Here is a 21,362-nt window from a genome sequence, read left to right as displayed (position 1 = left end):
AAAATAGGTGCTTTAGTGAATTAATTAATTATATACAAATAAGCATAATGCTTCTTTTAGACAGGTGGTGAGTATGGCACTCATTTTTGGGGCCAAGTCTACTCATTCCCCACCATACCTTAACCCGGAGCAAGGTACAGGAGCACAGGAAATCTAGAAAAAGAGTGACTAAGGAAGTGAACAGGGATGTAAAAGAGCAAGCGTGAGTGGTATAAAGAGACAGGACACGTAGGGTGGTGGAAAAAAGAGGCATAAGGTGGAATCAAAACTATCAAGCTTAATATTTGGCAATACAAGCATTCAGCATCTCTGGAGGTGGGCTCGGAAGAAAATGTTTGTGCCCTTGCCTTTCTTTTTCTTTTATCAATTAACCATTTGGTATGCTAACGCGAAGATAATGACTATAGGATTTTACGTGGGTACTAAAACTTGGCAAAGTCATATTTACTTTCCAGAGATCAGCAGCATGGTAGATGGAATTGCCAGGGTTCCAAAGCAGTGTGCAGAGGTGCAAGCGGCACATCCTGGCTTTTGCCCGAACACTTGTGAATTAGCTTTAGATATATGTACCAATGTACCTAAACTTTAATACTACGACTGCATAGTCTATCTACTCATGACACTACAGAGTACTCAAGTGTGCACTGCCTATAGCTACACCCACCAGTTGCAAATGAGGTATAAACTGCACAAACATAAGTTAGGCCAAAGTTAGATTTACATCAGGAAAACGTCCTTTGAGATTCAAGGCCCATCGGAGATGGCACTACCGTGGGAATTTAAAGATACACAAAATGACCTCACCAAGGGTGGTTACATTGTGAAAATAATTTACTTCTATTATTCAGTATTCAAAATTTGCTCAACATCATTATTAAACAAGCTCAAAGTAACTTTGACTGTCTTCGAAAAGGAAAGTAAATGCAGGGAGGTGTATTTGGTGTTCCCGATCTGATTTGTACTCTCACATAATTCTTCCAATAAGAAATCAAAATCACTCACATGCTGCGTTTGGCACAGATTTCTCTTTCCATTTTAGGTTGAAGATTTAGTAACTTGCAGTGACTGCACAATTATTGTCATGACGACATAGGGGAATGGACATGACACCCATCACAGGTTACCCTCTGTGGCCTTAAAATGTTAGTGCTACCCCACGGAAAACAAACCTACCTGGTAAATGTTTCAAATAGAGACCAGCACAAAAGGTTTCAACGCAGATCTATTGGTCTGAAATTAAACAAGCACCAAGTAAAATCTCCAGCCTATTTTTGCCCCAACAGCTGCAGTTTGAGAAGGTACGATAAATTTCCAATAGGAGGCTAGTACCATACCAAACCAGAAGAGGCATCCTTAAACGGAAAGCACTCTGTGAGATGCACCATAAACGATCAAAGGAGGTTTCTATAGAGGAAATCGGAGCAAACTAAGGAGAAAGCCCAGGAGGACACAGAAAGAGGGAACTCCAACGGGAAATGACACATGGTCAGCCGCAATCTTAACTGCTAACAATGCACTGGAACTCAACATTAGCACTACTACTCCACCCTGCCTTCCTCCTTCCATGAGACGTTGAGCCGACAATCTCACGTGCCATTAGTTCTCAGAATTTCACCATTCAAAATGAGAAGCATTTACTTGACCCATTAAAGGACAGTAAGGGAATCTAAAATGGCTATTGTGCTAAAATATTATTACTTGAAATCTGATACAAGCAACACCTCTGCAGGGTAAACAAGTTTCCAACTGATGCTCAGCCTACTATTTTGGAAGAAGTAGACCTAAATCTGAGGTCCTTCAGTGCCTGAATTGAATGGTACTGAAGAGTAGTCTCACACATCTAATATTTATTAAAGTGCTATCTCTACCTCTGGCTGAGGTTCACATAATAGCTCACATCTGTGTTCAGATATTGACTGATAATCTCACATTAAATAATAAACACGCTAATTCTGGTTCATTGTGTATGACAAACGAGGAAACATTTACCCTACATAGATAAATGATGTAAACATTTTGAAGTTGCTGGTCAAGGCTGCTTGCTCTCATTGTTCACCGAAATATGTACCCAATGATGGGGAGAGAGAGACAGACCCTCATCTACTTCAAGATAAACAGAGAAGTAAAACAGTACAAGTGTGTACAAATGGTCTATTTGTTAGTCCAGACTCCTGCCACTTCATTTACTTGGGTAAATCTGAATAATTATTTGTAAGGTATCTTCAGACTGATTACTAATTTCGAGCAGAGAAAAAGATGTACCTTTTGTTGGGAACAGGGGCTTGGATTTGGTTGTTGGGTGCGGGTTAAACATATGCCCTGTCTTGTTTGGTTAAAGAATACATAACAGTGTTGTGACAGCGTCTAAATGTATTTTTACTAGATTACAGTATCTCATTTGACTGCACCCATTAAGGCTAAAATTGCAAATTGCGTTTCAGGATTGTTGACTACCACTGATAGCACTGCGGAGTAGAAAACCACTGCAGGTTTACACACGCCACTGACGTGTTTTCAATTCTGCACACCTAAAGACGACTTGACACATTACTAGATAACATGGGCCTGATTTAGAGTGCAGTGGATGGAGTATAGTCCATCGGCATGGTGGAGTACTTTATGATTGCCATTCCTTGGGTACTCCGCCCGCAGTAGTTATTCCTGCCGCCCCAGCAGACATCTTTTACACAAAAAGTGAGCTGTGCGGCTCTATCAACATGACAGAGCTGTACAGCACACTTTCAATGTATGTTTTTATTTAAGAAAAAACAAAAAAATAAAGTGCAACTTTTTGAAAAAAAATTAAAAATGACCACTTTATATGGGAGTTTTCTCCCATGGCGTGGATATTATTTAAATAATTTTACTTTCACTTACTGCCACATTTTAGATGGCTGTGAGTGAAAGAAAAAGCATGCCATTTGTTTGCCCACTCTAAATAGGGCTGCAGACAAATGGCAAAACCTCAAATAACCCTTACTCCGCCGGATGGTTGGAGATGTATGTCAGTGGAAGAAACGGAGCAGCTTTCATCCTTAACATAATGATGGTCCATCCCGCTCTAAAGGAGGCCTATAGTCTGTATGTTGCAGAAAGAGTACACTAAAATAAATGGAAAGATGCCCACAGTTTTAGTCTTGTTTCACTGTACATTACGCCTGACAAACAGAGTGTGTAACTTAATTCATTTTCTTAGGGTTAATGTTAATGAAATCAGTATCTTCGGATAAATTTACCTGTACATATTCCGACAAGCCTACTTCTACACTAACATCTATGTCTTTATAAAACCATTCCAGTACAGGATATGTGCTGAGAACAAGCAAAACAATCATTAAAGGTGAGAAGGAATACATGTTTTTTTTTATTTAAATACAAGTTTGCAAGTCCACTCGCCTTTTACTTTGGATAAGTGGCACTTAGTGGATGTGGGTTTAGGTAGACCAAGATGAGTGATTTTATTTTGTTCTTTTCTTCACAAGTTAGCTTTAGTATGTATTATGTGTCATAAGACATTGATTGCCTAGGCTACATTACAATTGATGTTGTTTTTTTTACAAAAGTTTTTACAAAATAGACTACCTAAAAGTCCTGAATAAAGCCCTCACAGTATGGTGGCATATGCTGAAACATGTAGACTTCTTAAAACTTATTGGTTGTGATGTGTGTCTTTTTAAATCTCTGAAGAAAGTTATGAGAGAACAAATGAAGTATGTTATGTCCCCTCTTTCATGTTCTTATGTTCAGGTAGAAATACGCATGACTTTTTGTTATCTTCCTCAAGAACCACTTGCTTACCATGAACGTAGACAATATCATACGTTCACTGCGAGAGAGATAGCATTAAGAGCACAGAAAACACCAGAGCAGTTTTCTAAATTAGAATAGCAGTTGTAGCATGTATACTAATATGCATAGTAATGTTTTTATTCTGTTTGTCATTTTAGATGGTTTCAAACAAAAGGTAGTGTCTATAGTGATAAGAAGCAAGAGTTACCAACATTTGATGTTAGAATGCACAGAGGGTAGTTCACCCTTATTTTAGTTGTGTACTACCTATGAATGATTTACAGGGCTAAGACTAGATATGTGGAGGTAGTCTACAGATTACGGTTGGTTATCACAATAGAGTGGAATTTAGGACTGTGGGTTGGGTCTCACTCTCTATAAATAGCTTAGTTTTCTCTTGGTAGACTTCAATGAGTAAAGGGGACAAATAACTTTCGTTATTAACCATATTTCTTCACTTGGTTTTTGTATGCCAGGATCCGTGTAACCAAAATAAATGCATACAAGAGCGAAATTAATGTCTATAAAGCCTAAGGTTAAACCAAATGCTTACATGTTTTGAACAGCAATTTGCTCACAAACAAAAAAGTCATCATTTTAGATGTATTGTATAAAACATATATTAAAATTTGATTTAATGAATTATTTACATATAGTAAGGATCTCACTCACTCATAACATCAATAGCACAGTATTTCAGGTCCTTGTCTTTCATTTGACAACAAAATGCAATCTTGATGTGCTTCTATTGATCAAATTAGACTAACTATTGATCAAACTAGACTAACTCGGTCAGATAACATGGAGTTAAATTCCTAGGAGTGGAAACATTACTCTGGTGACTTATTGGACTAAGGCATCCATGCCAGATATCTCGGCTTGACCCCAGGATCTAGGTTCAGTTCTCAAAGAGACCACTCATTCTTTTATTCTTTGCGGTCAAGGGAGTTGGGCAACTATGAACATTTGTTAGATGTCAATAACTCCAAGTGCTCTCCCATGATATGTTCTCTTACATTTTACAAAACATATTTGTCCCCAACACCAACTTGCACTGGTAGATCCTTTCACTTCTTTCTCAATGCATCATCTTTAGAAGCTCTCTGGATGTCTACTTCCTCCCTAAACACGCACAATCCATTCTGAAAGTCGGTCTGTATGTAATGATGAGCAGGTCTATAGGATGGTCCGAGCTAGGAGAAGTAATATTCATAAACAGCTGCCGGACAGCAGAACATGCCCATTATTTGCACAAAAAGAAAAGTTAACAGGCTAATAATACGCTTCACCTGGCATACTCCCCATTGCACTTACTGTTTTCGGACAGTTCCACAATATAATAAAGAATTGGGCTGTTTCCATCAAACGGGCGCACCCACGAAAGAGCCACTGTGCGGCTGCTGGAGGAGTTCAATCTTGCTAGAAGGTTTTGTGGTGAATGTGGAAGTTCACTGAGAAAAAGAGCAATAATTAATTTCTAACAGACATCTTGTTTGCTGAGTCAGCATAATTCCGAACCACTCAGAGCCATATTGTGCATGCCAATCTACTTTTAGTAGAGTCGATCATTTTTAACGAAAATAACTTTCCCATTTATACAATACGAATTCCGTGTCACGCATTTAAAGTAAAGGGGAACTAGAAATACCTAAAATTGAAAATGCACCATACTAAAAAAACGTTTTAGAGTTTTATTAATAGATACATAATAAAGGATCCTCGAATTTACCAATTGCATTTTTCTTGCAAATAAATAAAATTAAAATATGGCAATAGAAAACAGTTTTCTTGCAAATTTTTATAGCATCAACATAAATAAAAACCAGACGCCAACAAGTAGAACCCCACAATCTCTTAATAAAGGAACTGAAATGAGTTTTTAGTTTAACTGAGGATCATACGGACCTTTGACAACTATAACCTGAAGAAATACAAATTATTAGTTCCTTGTTATTCACAGGAATGTGTGACAGATGTTTATGGAAAATGTATAAATGTGCACTTGGCCTGTCCCATTGCAAAAAATGGCTGGATTTAACGGTCTTGTCAAAGAGGGCTTCTCATTCTGTCTCAAATGATTCTTTTGGGAGTAAACACATCAAAGGCTGCAGTCTAAAGCACAGAGAGCCACAAAGGCAAAACATTGAAGGATTTAAAAAAAGACTTTATATGAGGATTGGTGGCTCCCCCAGGACCGTCGATATAAAAAGGCAAATGGGGCATTTTTTGCACTGGTTAAAAAAAACAAAGGATATTAAAATACTTCATGAGTTTGTTTGCCGTTCTGCTCTCAAATAATCCTAGGAAAACATAGTATTAAATCATCAATTGTTAAGCAGATTGGTTTAGTAGCAATATATGAAACATGTTAGCACTCCCACCTGGACTTACTTCGTGCTCATGGAAAAGAAACTAGTGAGCGAGATCTCATTCTCGAGCTTACCCATTACACCTAGAAGGTATTACTTGAATTATCTTTCTCTAAGAGGGTCAGTGGCATGTTTGTATGTGATCTATTATTTGCCAGATGCATAAAAAAAATGGAATAATTCACATCGAGGATGTATGTGGGTCAGTGTGAATTTATGTACACACACACGCGTACATACATATACACACACACACACACAAATACAACTGCTTGTCATTTTAATTTGTTGTCCTGTAAAACATCCATATTTGAATTTGTTTGTAAGAACTAATTTAAAAAAGCAAATCGTTCTCAGTCACTTAAGGATACCATTATCCAATGTCACAGTCTTCCATTCTCTTCACTACATTTGCAGAGTTCTAGGGACTCGTTCAGAAGATAGAAAGGTGAGTTGCCACATATTTTATGTACACTTCCATGAAGACAGTTTCTGAGACCATGATGTGTGATTGTGTAAACAACGGGATGGTGAGGGCTTTTACCCAGTAGCAGCCAGAAATAGTATTTTAACAGAGAAGTGGAACAAAACACAGAGGTGCTTACATAAAAAAGGGCTAATGGATGCCAAAATACTAAACAAGGTACATAAATAGAACCCAATTTTAAGAATTCAGGTATGTGAAGTGGATGACTGGGTTTCAAGAAATAAACAAAAACTGCAGATCAAACTGAAACGAAGTAGCAAGTGTTTTGAAATCAAAAGAAAGCGAATAAGTACCCCTTGAAGTAAATTAATCACGCTGCAAATATTGTTATCCTACCAGAATGACTGGGTCTCATCACCATCTCCATCAGTAAAACAAGTAGAATCATCCATTGTGCAGAGTTTGAAACCACTGGCCACAGCCACTGGAATTATGCAGCAGAGGAGATCCAAATTATGGGGCAAGGTTGACTTAATTATGTGGCAAAAAAGGCACATTATGGAGCAAAATTCTGAACATCTTGTGATAGTATTACAATATTATTTTCTCATTGTTTAATTTTGTTAAAACTGTCTAGACATAGGTTTTACCTCATTGGTGCCAGTTTAACAAATAAATATAGTAATAAGAAACAGAAAGGTGACCAGTCAACCTTTTCAAAGGGCCCTCCACTGCGCAGCATCACGTGTCACTGTGTTTCAGTAACTTTTGAACCCTTTGAGCTGTAAACAATTTTTTGTTAGAATCTGCAGATTATGCAGCAGATGATGAATTATGTGGCAAATGCAGCGAATCCATGTTTACGCTAAAAACGTCTCAAAAAATGTATTAGCCACACAATATATATCTGACTGGGATACAATACGCATATATCGCACACATGTCCAGCAAGATAGTTTTTGGACATCCATTACTGCCAGTCTATACGGGGTACTCAAGACCAAACTCCCCTTTCGATGATGTAAGAATTAACCCCACTCATCCCGGGCAAGGAGAGCAATTCTAACTCCTGGCAGCAAAACACACACCATGATCCTTGGATACTAACTGCAAAGGCCAACGTTGCACTTCACTGCCTTTGAGCAGTCCTTCCAGTCCACTGCTTAGTCTGGGAAACTTGCTTTTCATTTCCCCATTTACTTGCTACGGTTATATTTCCAATTATTCCAATGGCATGTTCCTTCACAGATGACCATCTAAATGATACTTCTCGCTACTAAGCCAACCTGCCAATATGAGTTAACTGAGACAACATTGTGCATGTCTACCATCTGTTCTGCAAAGGATCTGCATTGCTCCCTGACTCCATCTGCATCACCAGCACTCAGGTGCACCTTTCTTTAACTCACAGAATTAAAAAGCAGTTACTACAAACAACAAGGAGGATGATGGCTTTGCTAACCATCACTGAAGAATTTTTGGAATCCGGGGACCTCCACTGAGACATTACTGTAGGAGGGGACCTTGGCCTAACCGTATTACTTAATTTTCTAAGCAGTAAGCGAACCCGTGTGGGCCTCATGGACCCTCTGTGGTTACAGGAACATGGGTTAAGAACCACTGGCATAGGCTATATGGGGTTCAAAACTTTACCATCTGCTTGATTTTAAACCTCCAAGATCAGTTCACATTTCCAGTCACCTTAAGGGCCTACACTGGCTCCTAACAAACAAGCTTCTTCCAGGGTTCTTTATTTTGCCTTATTCATGCCTAATAATCATGGTCCTGTTCGTTTGAGAAATAAAAAATTGTTTAATCATGCCTGACGGTCTCTACGCTCCTAGAATGCTGTTTTGACAGCCAGTTTGAATTTTCAAGAATACGCTTCCTTGTGGTTCAGTGGCCTTGCTCGGAAACCCAGATACTTTGTTGCTGAAGCAAAGACCGTGCTATAAATACTTTAGGAAACAATGAAGAAAGTCTGCTTCAAAAGCGTTTTTTGGAAAATGAGGCCCAAAACAGAGAACTATAATAAGAGATTTAAGTTGTGTACTGATTTGAGAGTACCTTGAGAAAGTATAAAACTATACTTTTTGTTGCACATTGTATGTGCCCCCGCAAGCATATTACAATGTTCCTGCTGGGCTGACCAGCGGTAATATTGCAATACGTGTTCCAGCCGGGCTGAACGGCGGGAACAGTGCTAGGATATTGGCCTCAGCTCGTTTATGGGATCCGGGGCCAATATCCTAGCACTACAGCACCCTTGGAATGCGCACTGTCTGCAAAGTACTGCATGGGCCGTGCAGGGGCCCCTAGCACTAGCTTTCCACCAGCCTTTTCATGGCAGGGTCCCAACCATAAAAAGGCAGGTGGAAAGTGGGGTTGTAATCAGCCAGGCAGTGCCGAGTTCAGAGCCGCCGTGGCTGATTAGAAGCCCGACCGCCGTCACGCCATTGGGATCTATGATCCTGGCGAGGACAGCAGTCTTTAGGTGGGTCTACCTGCCAAAGTTGTAAATGGGCGATCAGACCACCTGGAGTGTGGTGGTCCGACCGTCAATATGAGTGTGGCGGTCCTTGGACTGCCACACTCGTAATGAGGCCCCAAGTCAGAGAACACTTGACTTCGATGATAGTGCGAAAAGTATCCTGGTGACCGGCAAGAAATTAGAATTTTCTCACACTTAGCTTTGTCCACCCCAACCACAGACTTTAGCAGGAGATCATCCAATTGCTCTCTGGCTTTGTGGAATTCTTTTAGGTACTTCCTGCATTTTCTTTAAGTTAAGTGTGTCTCCTCTGTGCCATAGCCCCAGGAGTAAATTACTGAAACCCATGTGTGGACCAAAATGGTTAGTGACTGTACTACTTCTGGTGAACTACATTCCAGCCCCAATTAATAATTCACTTTCTTACAGAAATCATCTGAAGGTATATCATTTCTATGGCAAGTAACAGATGACTCTCCATAGGGAAAATGTTCAAAATGTATTAATCTAGTCTCTACATATATAACTTCAGTACCCAGCAACAAGTCAAAGTAGGAACAGTGTGTCTCTTTTCTCTCTTATCCATTCCCCTTTCACGAGGTCTACCGGTGAACCAACATAATGAGTGGCGTATCTTTTCCACAGGTACCAAGAAGAGTGTAAACATTCATGATTCCAGTTGGATCCAGAATTCTATATTAGTGCATACTGAAACCAAGCGGACAATATGTTCATAATAAGGAAGCCACTCTAGCCACATATTTCATAGTATGTGAACTAAGCTGTAAGCTACACACTGTATATGCTTCTATGGAGCAACACATATCTCAATGGTTATCCTGCAAAAGGGAGTCTGTGATGCCTAATATTTAAAGGTTGTACTGGGCCTCATGTCTGCCGGTCTTGGATAATCGGGTACATGCACCACATCAACAGCTGCTTCTGAACAGAAATGGAGAGGTACTAGGTGATGGAGAATACTGGAGTGCTCCATATAAGGGGTGATGAGGGGGGAGAACAATAAAAACCTCATAGCAACAACAGATGTATAAATATGGAGTTTGTTTATGAATCACCTGAAATTTGAGGGAATACAAACAAAAACAACTTTATGGGTCAGGTCTATGTTGTCTGATCTTTGTATTGTATGTTGATAGGTATGTTTGTGAACTAACAGGGATCTCAACAGTGGCAGTTGTTAGAGAGTGTTGAGCGTGTCAGGGCTTGTAAATATTTTTAATTTTGCATGGCATACAGGCCTAGTTGCAAGTAACAATTACTGATTTAGCATTGCTCTTGCATGTATATGCTCTGCATGTGAGGTATAACTAAAAGGCCTGTCATTTTCAAGTACTGCCTAAGGCAGCACATGCGCTCTTCGTTTGTGACGATCTACTGTTTAAAAAAAAAAAAAAAAAAAAAAAAAAAAAAAAATGGCTTTTAGGACATCTGCTACTTCCCATTGGTTGGCTCCATTGTCAAGCTTATATTTTTCTTTGCCTTGGTGAGTCCGTGTAGGCTTCACTTGGGTTTCACTGTCTTTGGGTGTTTGCTCTGAGTATTGATTTATATCTTGATTAGTGTTCTTAACAGCAGCTGGCGCTCGGATTGTGGGATTGTTTTTGGCTTTTGCTTGTAAGATAGTCTGAAACCATCAGAGTTTAACTTTGCGTTTCTGGGTATTTCCATGAGCTGAATGCAAAAAACTCCAAAATCTTTGTGTATGTGACAAGTTTCCAAAATATACATCTTGGCCGTGTGTCCCTTTTATTGATGCTGAAGCTGTAAACATGCTCATTTAAGACTGTTGGCATAAACTATGTGATGTTCTGAATTAACATTTGAGGCTGTGTCACATTTACCTACTTACAGGTTACTTCTTTAATAATTTAGAGGAGGTTTTAGTCCTCATCAGAAGCGTGATTTTCAAAGTGTTCATTTTTCACCTTCACCTCTTCCAATCCCTATCCCCTAAAATCACCCTCACCTCTTCTTGCTTCTACCCTCCATAATCCATAGTTCCCCCTTACCTCCCTTTTCCTCTAACTACCTCTGAACTCGTCACCCTCCTCTGCCTTTACCTCTACCCACCCATGAGCCCTCAAGTCACCCTCCCCTCCTTTCACCTTTACCCATCCCTGATCCCTTAAGTTACCCTCACCTCCCATTACCTCTCCCATACCAAACCCTAACCTAAAAGGTAAGTTATGTGAAAAAATACTTCACTGCATGGTACAGTACTGTGCAGTAAAGGTATACAAATGTACCTACATGGTACTTACCTGCATGGTAAAGAATGAGTGGTAAAGGTCCTGCATGGTAAAGGTTGTCTCCCCTCAGGCAGGACACATTCCCTCCCCTTCCTTAAATACTCCCCTGCTTTTGGCCTAGCACCTCTAAATGTACTGGGGGCACTGTTGGTTGCTTGAACTTTTCAGTATGTTTGATGGGCACCTTTATCTCCCGACTGCTGGCGCTGTCCATCCCTCTACACCCTATACTTTAGGTGGCACCTGAGACTGCGCATGCGCTGTTTTGTTTATTTACCAGGGCATAGAGCCTGGCATTTGCTTACCCCTGGTCGGCTTCATCGTCATTTACTTCCTTCTCTTTGGTCAGCAACCGTTGGCTTCACTTTCTCTTTGTGTATTTGTCCAGCCGAGGAGCAAAGACTAAGTACGGCCTCCCTTGCCCAGTGTTCTACCACAGCTTGCTACTTTCAAAAGTAAGTTATTGTATGTTTTTTCCTTTTACTTGTAACCTCTTCATCTCTCCCGCATTGTTGCTTGCCCTGCCCCACCATCTTCCCCCTGGGTTCTTGCATGTCCCCTGCCCTTCCCCATCTTGGCTTACTCCATTCACCCCATTTGTTGCATGCTCCCTACTTTCATGTCATAAAAAACACCCACAAATCACGCCAACAGGATTCAAGATGCTACAATGATGCAGCTGGTAGAGCTCTCCCTGCTCTGCATGTCCCCTTTGGCGCTGGCTTCATGTGGGGCACACAGCAAACTTCAGCTCAAACCTAAGACAAACTTTTTTTGTGACAGCAGAGAATAATTCCATACTATGAAAACGCATCACTGCCCGCTGCAGTCAACGTTGGACACACCATAGTGCTTTTTTTCTAACTTTCAACCATGCTGCATAGCAGCTGTGCTGCCATACAACATGGCTAAAAGAAATTGACAAAGCCAATAGATCCCCCATAGATGACACATGTTGTCTTTGCTCATGCTTGTCATTTTTTATTTAGTGATGTGAGCTAGTTGAAGAGGGAGACAGTTGCGAGGAAAATGACACTGTGTTCTATCCTGTGGAGAGGAGGAAGGAAAGTAAGCGTCCGAAAATGCTTTTGAAAAAAATATAAATATTTTAGAATATTCTACTGAGTGTAACGGAGCCGAGCATGAGCTGCCTCCTCCTTGCTCAGTTGGACACCATGTGGAGACAAGGTTCACAAGCTCTTGCTACAGGGGTGGAGTAAGACACAGACTAGTTGAAGGAGGGGCCCTGCACCATGGTGCCCCGACTTTGAGAGAGATGGTTCCATAATCTATGCAGTGAGGCATGGCATGGCATGACTTGGAATATTAGCATGATTATGTATAATTACAAACTAGCACAACTATTTAGTTAAAGGACCAATTACAACTAATTCAGGCAATTGTAGTGGCCTACGAAAGTGGGATGTATGAGAGGGGCATACTTGACCCTTACCTAATTTGAAGAGCCATGGCTATAATATATACAATTATTGTAATGCATTTGATTAATAGCCGAATGGTGTTTACTCATACAGTAAAACACCAATTACGTGGGCGCACCAAACCCGGGGTATAAGGCCGGGCTTTATACATACAGTCTGCGAATGACATTCTTTGACAGGTTTTTCTGATTCTAAACCTTCCTTTCTGATCAGGCTGGCCTCAGTGCAGATGGAGTGACTGACACTTACCAATTCTCATTTTCTACAGGAAGGATGAAAGTAGATTTCAGGGCTTGGGGCATCCACTGGGTATGATCCGGAGTAACTGGGGGTGACAGAGGACAGTGGGCCTAACGGTACATGAACAAATGCATAAGCAGTCTGCATTGGAAGTGGGAAGACATACAGATGCATTTGACTAAAGCATGCACTTCAGCACTGTACTCTGCGGATGTGAGCTAGTGAGATATATCATGCTGGGATACAGGCTTTTTATTCCCCATTAAGGCTGTCCCACAAATATGCACAAGAGTACAAAACATTGCACCATATGATGGAGAGTCACTTCGGATCAATGTGAGGAGGATACAGTCACCACAAATGATGCACATGGGAGGATGAGGTTCTTATACAAGAAGGGATAATATCTGGCTTCTGCCTGGCTCTATATAAAATATACTCTGTGCATACAACGAAGGCACAATTCTGGTAAAAAAAAAAAAAAAGAACGGTACAGGAACAAGCAGACCCACGTCTGAGTGGCTGCAATATACCGGATTCTCAGCACCACACGATATGGTCGTGCCCCGAGATGCAGGGTTTTGGGGATCAGTGCATTAAGCCTTTTATGGTGTTATGGGATATATATTACAACGGTGGGAAAGATTATTACACTGGGCATTTTGTTATATGAACCCCCACCAAAATATCCCTAGTTACTCTGTAATGTACAGTTGGAAGGCGGGACACAGAGAAGCCTGAGGGAGGCATGAAATACCCTAGTATAGCACTTACAGGAACAACACTGACTGGTGCCTAGAGAAAGAAAAGTCTATATAGAAGGCCAGCGCCTGCACTAAAAATGTGACAGTGTGGTCCATGGTTCAACATTATTATAGATGGGTATCCAACCGTAGTGAGTGAGGTCATTTGCTACTGGCGTGACGGGGACCACACAGCATGGTTCTACAAAAAGGGCCTAGTTCAACCTTTTCAACATATGACACTCAGGCTAACGGGTGAGCGGTCAATGGCTTCTTAGGGGAGGTTATAGTGTAGGGTGCTGGAGTTTAGCCCCCAATATTTATCAACCAGTAAACATAACAGTTCCATTGCCAAGTTTGGTCCTTGCCTTCTAGAAACAAAAAATACTTTCAATCACACAGTTGTACTAAATACTAAACAATAGAGAATGTGATTTGTGCCTTAAAAAAAATAATAATAATGAACGTGACTGTAATGTAAATGGTGCTCAAGTAAAGCACTCCCAACACATTTGGGTCAAGTTCGCGCAACATAAAGCTGGAAAAATAAATAAATCTGAATGGTTATATAAGTTAGTGCCCCCAGGCAGGAAGGATTCTTTTTCAGGGCACTGACTTCCCTTACTAGCCCGCTATCTGCTGAAAGCCCAGCTTCGAAACCAGGTAAAGCATGAATCAAGCGCAGGTACAGCCTTTTTGCTCTCACACAGCCAAATATACGGTAATTCCAAGTAGTTTCCAAGTTGGTGATTTGGGTAGGCAACGACTGAGTCTTAGCTCGTTACTTGTAGCTCGGGTGGCTCCACCATGCTTCTTGCTGCAGAGACCGCTGTGAACAGGAAGTTCACAAGACCGCACAGGAAGCCTGTGCTTTTTAGGTAAGCATCCCCACCAATGCCCGGGTAACCTACGCCGCTCTCCCACTACATACGGCGTAAGCCCACCTTTGCAGACTTCTGCCCTGCCCAGGGTGCCATTGGCTGACCACTGCTGTCATAGCACCTCCCTACATCACCGGGCCCAATGCTACATACCGAATCCCCCAGTTGGGAGGGTGCGCAGTGAGCTCTGCCACAAATTAAGGCAAGGCCTTCTCATCACAAGCTCCTACCCAGTTCGATAAAGTTATTAACCTTCAGAGGGCAGTATGACTTTCTTCCCACCTCCATGGTACTACTACTTCTCAGGGAGGGCAGAAAGCTGAGTGGTTACACTCGGAAAGAGAGTACAGGTACCCCCTTTTGTCTGGATTGTTATAAGCCTCTTCATTTCAATACATATTATCAACATTATCACCACAGATACACTTTTATCCTTGGAAATGTCCTGGAAATATTTTCAGAATAATTTGTGGTAGCGTGTTTTAGTGTAAAGAACACAGGGGGGTGCAACCGTGAGTACCGCTGGTAGCCCCCACACATGCTTCACACATCTACAGTGTGTGTTGCATCACATGCTGGGCTCACTGAAAATGACTTGCCATCGGAGGTGCAGCTGACATTAGTGCAGCCCATGCAGGGGCACCAGGCCAACGGGGGGACGACACTGCGCCCCCACTATAGATGTCGTTTTTTTACCCTCCGCTTGAGCTCGGATCCAGGGGACCCTCCACACACCACATCTTGAAAGCAGCAGACGCATCCCTCGCCGATTCCAAAATACACACTGTATCAGTAAAAGTGCAGACCAAGGCGTATTCAAACTTTTAATTTCGAAACTGTGAAGTCAATCCGGACTTCGCACTCATGGCTCATTAAGATAACGAATGAAATACTTTAAAAAAATGTTTCGGCGGATGCAGACACTGCAATCCTCCACCTTGCTGGCAGCCTGCATTTATCAGCTCTGCCATCTTCATGCCACCGCTCTCCGAGAGGGCTGTCGCCGCCCCCCGCACACACATCCGAGGCTCTTCCCTCGGGACATAAACCGCAGGCTTTGTGCCTCATTTACCCAAACATCCGTCAGAGGAACCCACGTGAATGCGACACTTAAAGGGCCGGAACACCTCCTGCTTCAATGAAAGGTGTGGCGGGCTCCATAGCGCACCCCCCTTGTATTCAAATCACTCCCGCCCTAGCTACAGGTCTGGGAAAACAATATCTACTTCCTGCTACTTAATGCTGTTTAGTAATATCCGGTTATACATTGTGATAAATTGAGGAGGCCCTGGCTGCAAGCTCAGGCTGCAGACACAACAGGGCATGACATAATCAGATCGTAAGTGGGCCTCTAAAGATGTGTGGCTTGTTCAGGGTGCCACGCTCGTCCACGGTAACCTCCGGGCCAAACTGCACCAGATGCGGGACAGGGCAAGTGTATTTTTAAAGTAATGTTTAGATTCTATGATGGTTTAACTGATGTTACAAGCCCAAGGTGCTCACAAATGTTATATTTACTCCCAGCTCAGTCAGCTCACACTCCCCAGCTGCCAAGGCTGGACTGGCCATTCATGCAGCCTGGCATTCTCCAAAGGACGCTAGCTAGCGGTGCGCTTTCAGGGGTAAACAGGCGGCCAGGGTGTAGCCCTCAATGCGCCTATGCCCCCCTTCTTGCCAACACCCCTTGCCAGTGTCTCCACCGAACCGGCTGCCAGTGACTAAAGACAGCAGCTATTACACATGGCTTCTTCTCCTGGGCCACAATCACCAACAGCCTTTACCAGCTATGAGCATCTTCAAAGAAGTTTGGTGGTAAGCTGAGCCGAAGCCTGGTGTAAGAGGCCTCTTCTGGAGTAAGCACAGAAGTACCAGAGGAAGAAGGAACCGCGGCATGTCGCGTATGTGGAGCTGACACCCTGGACTGTTACTGGTGAACGGGCCCGTCAGAGCCAGGATAATGCAGCCTCGGTCCCAGAAAACGACTGCGGCTCAGGCCCTGGTGAGTGGGAGTGAGGAGACGAGATGGATGGAGTGGGAGCTGAGAGCGGTGGTATCCTGGCAATAGTTTGCTTTACTTCAAATGATGCTTTACGGATCAGGTCAGTTTGGTTTCCGGGATAAGAGCGGTGCTATTCAGACTTGGCCAATGTGCATTCGGGCACTATGAGGATGATCTATAAATTAGGCAATTGTGCAGTTTTGCATTACATTGCTTCTTTTCATTGAAGAGGAATGTGGTTTTATGGCAACTCACCAGTGCTTACCTACTGAGGCAATCATGATTCTGGCACAGCATAACTGTGCTGCTTCTCACGAGGGGTAATATACATTTTTACTTCACACCGATTATTTGCATTTCTATACCGAGGGTAATTTTTAATAATTAGAAATTAATGCTCAATTCAGATGTGCTTATGTAAGCATGCCAAGGTCTCAGCCGGCTTGCACTAAATTCCATTCACACTTGTATTCCATTTCAGAAAAATAAGCGATAAGAAGCTCCCTTCACCAGGAGCAGCTTCTCAAAGAGAGCGGAGGAGCACCGCCCCCCCAGAAACAATGACCCAGAGCAGCTGGAAAATAAAACAGTAATATAGTGTATTTATTACCATTTTATTTTCAGCTACTCGTCCTGAACCGAGTGTCTGGGTGGGGCAATTGGTGCCGAGTGGCAGCAGGGAGCCATGCACTGTGTTTAAAATGTGCATGTCCCTTTGGCCAGCCGTCTTGCGACGGCCAGCCTGACATGCACACTTTAAACTTCTCTAACCCAGCTGTCCTCTTAAGAGAGCTGAGAGGCCGCTCCCTCCAATCCTGTCACTTTTCCTATGCTGTTTAATGAGAGCAGCGCCAGGATTGGGTACTGCAGTTTTCTGGGTCCAGAACTTCAAAGACAGAAGAAACCGGGGCAAGGAGGACCACGTGGCAAGAATAGAAGGTAAGTGCCTTTTTTATTATTAAATTAACCCCACCCGTATTTTGGCCATCCCACCACTCTAAATGCATGGCAGCCGCTATTGTGCTTTGCAATGTCTGTTTTTGATAAAATCTCAATAGTATTAATGTGCCTCTCTGGAGGAAAGCATGTTCAAGATGATCCTGTTGCAATATAATATTCAAGTCCATTTGCCAAGTCTAGTACAAGAGACTCATTCATCTCTCAATGTGTTTTTGCTTGTAAAGTTACACGGACTGACAGTTCCTTGACTTCCAATGCACATAAAACATACTAATGTACAGCATACTGGCTGTTTACTAGATGTAACTTATTGGATGAATTATTTGTATTTGAACAATCATTGGTTGGCTCATATGTATCTTTGCTAATCCAGCCCTACTATGTCATTTCATACCATGGTGTGTGTGTGGCTTTTCTGCCTACAAAGATGTCGTCTTTGGGATGTGTGCTAGCGCTTTTTTACACATGCTTACTTGCACATTCTTTTGGGTAGCTTCTATAACAGTCATCTTGCGGAACTATACTTTGGTTCTGGTTGATTACTTACTTTGGAGGTATACGTTATGTATTGTTATAAATGCTAGTTCACCACTGATTTGACTAACAACCTTTTTCTTCTGTAATTATCCTAAATTTTCATTAAACCTTTATGGTTTTGACTTGAATGTTTGTCTTGCGAAGCTTTTATTTAACTGGAATCATGAGATAGTCTTATGAAGACTCAGGACCTGATTACGATGTCGGCGGAGAGGAGTACTAGGTCACAAATAAGACGGATATCCCGTCTGCTGTATTACGATCTCCACAGAATATAACAGGATAATAATTAGAGGGATGAAACATCCATCACATTTATGATGGAGGAAACCCCTACATCAAGATCGTAATCAGGGCCTTAATCTTATGAAGACTCAGACAGCCATAACCTTATGTATTGACCCTCCTAATTATTTTAATTAGAGCATCAACAGACACAATGTGCTTTCAGGTATGAAGTGCTGCTCTGTAAACGTGATCTTTGCAAACCTAATGTGGCAATGTTTGCATTTCATATCAAGCGCTATCATCATGGCAGCACCTTTAATCTAACATACACCACAATGTATGAAGCGTGAACCTAATATTAATAAGTAACCTGTACCAATCCAATCACCCTAATTAGCAGCCCTGGCAACCTGAGTTAGTCATTTGCAATCAGCTGTCTCCGGTCACAATGCACAGCAAAGGACTTTTTAGCATCAGTGACCATATCTGACTGGCAAGTATACTTCAGCAGCAACTCTAGATGATGCGACTATTTAGCATCATATTAAATGCAAACACACTTAGGTGACCTCTTAACTATATATCATTTAATACTGGTTGTATTCTGTAAGGGGAGTTACTCATTGGTACGTCCCGCACCATGGTGATGAAGCATTGCTGCAGGGATGAGTATTTGTCTGCTCACATCTATTTTTTCTGCATCTGGCACACAATGTAGAGGCAAATTTTCAAATTTCTGCTTTGGAGAAAGCAGCACCTGATTATTCCGTCAGAGCCAAAAGTATTGTAACGTTTCATGAGTTTCCTTTAGAACTGCCTGAAAACCCTCTGCTGTGTACCAATATATTTGTAAAAAGGTTCTGTAATAAGCAAATGTGTTTTACTAACATGCATTGAAGGAGACCCTCCCTCTGAAACCCACTTAAGAAATGCAAGCTTGATCACTACTTTTACATGCGCAGTGCAATGTGGGGAGTCCTCGAACCCCTTGCAGGGCTGGTTTTTGGTTCCCCGTGCGGTGCTGCCAGGTGCCCGGCCCAAGCCACACAAAAGAATACCAGAACATTTCATATACGCTGCTATCATGCTAGCGTCATCCCTAGCGGGAGCCGGAGAGGAGAACACTATTTTCTGGGCAGTTCCCCTACTAATGTCAGGTACTTATGTACCCCGTCAATGTATAGTGCAGAAGGCCCTTCCATTTGTGTTACCCGCCCCTTTGATTTGAGAAACGTGTTGATACCGCTCCTGACCTTGAATGACCAAATCCGGGCTCATAATCGACAAGGCTTTCATCATAGGAGAGCCCGGATGTTGAGAGCGAGGATGTGTAGAAAACTAACAACGCATAATAAAAAAGGCTAAAGCCAATAATGAATAATGAAGCAGTGGTCAATGAATGGTTAAAATGTTATCAATTCCTCAGGTTGCCTAGAGAACAGGCAGCCAAGCTGTAATGGATGGTTATGGAGAAGAAAGCAGGAACGCTTCCACTACACCATCGCAGCACCGACTCACCCATGTGAGGTGGTATTCTGGGCCTGGGACACCCGCCACTCTGCACCATCCGAGTACTAGATCCACACCTCCACGACGCTCAAGCACCTGTTGGCAATTCACTTTGCTGCGTGTGCTATGTTAACAACTTCACACAACCTGGGAATACTCACTTTGGTATTACGTGAATGGATTAAGCGGGAATCCGTGAAAAACATCACAGCCCCTGGGAGGCAGGAAAGTAGGGTGTTCACATCACAGCAGTTTATTAGTATGGTGTCTTCGGACCTCAACGTTCTACCTACAATTTATTGTTTCAGGTCTAATTAATTCAATAGAAGCAAAACAAGACTGCATTTACAAGAATGAATTAGGCAATCCCACCAAACAGTGTCCCCAATGTCCTGGACGGTAGGACATAGCCGGATCCCTTGCAGCATCTCAGAGGAGTAAACCTATAGAATATCTGAGGCGAATTGGTCCTAAGAAGCAGCAGAATTTGTTTTTTCCCCCTGTGAAAAAGTGCACCCTCTGTGGCTTGTAGTGACACCCTGGACGTGGAAATTCCTAGCACAAGGAAGCTAAAATGTACGGAAAATTAGAGGCTTTGCTTTCTACAATGAAAATGGTAGGACTGAGAAAAGAAGGTCCAATGCTGTATATCGGGTTAGACGTTTGGATAACGTGCAGAGGTAAAGGCAAGCAAGCTTTCCGACACTGAATAGGGCAAATACCACTATTCAGCCAATAGGCTTCTTATGTCTCTGAGCACCACTCGTAAAAAAAAAAAAACAAGACAACTCGAATTATGTGACACAGAAGGACCAAATCATGCGACTGGGCTGACTAAATTATGCGACATGGAAAGGTACATTATACAACCTATTATGCTACATTTTGTGATAATGTTACCTCATTATTTTACCATTTTTACACATTAACACTATCTGGGCAAAGGTTTCACCTCATCAGTACCGATCTGACATCCAAATACATCAGTAAGCAAAAGAAAAGTGGCCAATCAACCTTTGCGAAGGGCCTTCCACTGTGTGGCAACACGTGCCACAATATGTTTAGTAAGTTTGATCGGTCTGGGCTAGAAACAAACTTTTATTGTTAAAATCTGCAGATGTGGCACATCCATAATTTTGTGGAAAAGTCACCGCTGCAAAATAACATAACTCCAGTGAAAGAATTGAAAATGGAGTAGACAATTCGGACCCTGCGTCAGAGGCTTTATAATATTAATCTCGCTGGCCCGGTTTCAAGAGACCTGGTCCTGCGCAAAGCTTCAGACTCAGATCCAATTTTACCTGATGAACAATGGCGTTTTACAGCAGGAGGTCGCCTGATGTTGCCACCCTTGCACGTAGCGTAAAATAAGAACACCACATTACAAGTATCATTTGCCACGCTTCCAAGCTGCAAATATGACAGGAAGTGCTAAATAAAACTGGCAAATATTATTACTCTTCGTATTGATCTGAAA

At 42.1% G+C, this 21,362-nt stretch overlaps 1 protein-coding gene across 1 annotated transcript in view; it reads right to left on the bottom strand.

Moving 5' to 3' along the window:
- Positions 1 to 21,362, bottom strand: part of SDK1 (sidekick cell adhesion molecule 1) — a 2,061,301-nt gene that overhangs the window by 645,588 nt on the left and 1,394,351 nt on the right. Inside the window, exon 14 of the mRNA XM_069209963.1 lies at positions 5,104 to 5,240. Coding sequence (XP_069066064.1) covers positions 5,104 to 5,240 — 137 coding nt within the window. The remainder of the gene's footprint in view (positions 1 to 5,103; positions 5,241 to 21,362) is intronic.

The sequence above is a fragment of the Pleurodeles waltl genome, chromosome 10 (assembly GCF_031143425.1).
Source record: "Pleurodeles waltl isolate 20211129_DDA chromosome 10, aPleWal1.hap1.20221129, whole genome shotgun sequence".
NCBI classification, from domain to species: domain Eukaryota; kingdom Metazoa; phylum Chordata; class Amphibia; order Caudata; family Salamandridae; genus Pleurodeles; species Pleurodeles waltl.
The sequence above is the reverse complement of the archived record's forward strand: the minus strand, read 5'-3'. Positions and strand labels throughout refer to the sequence as shown.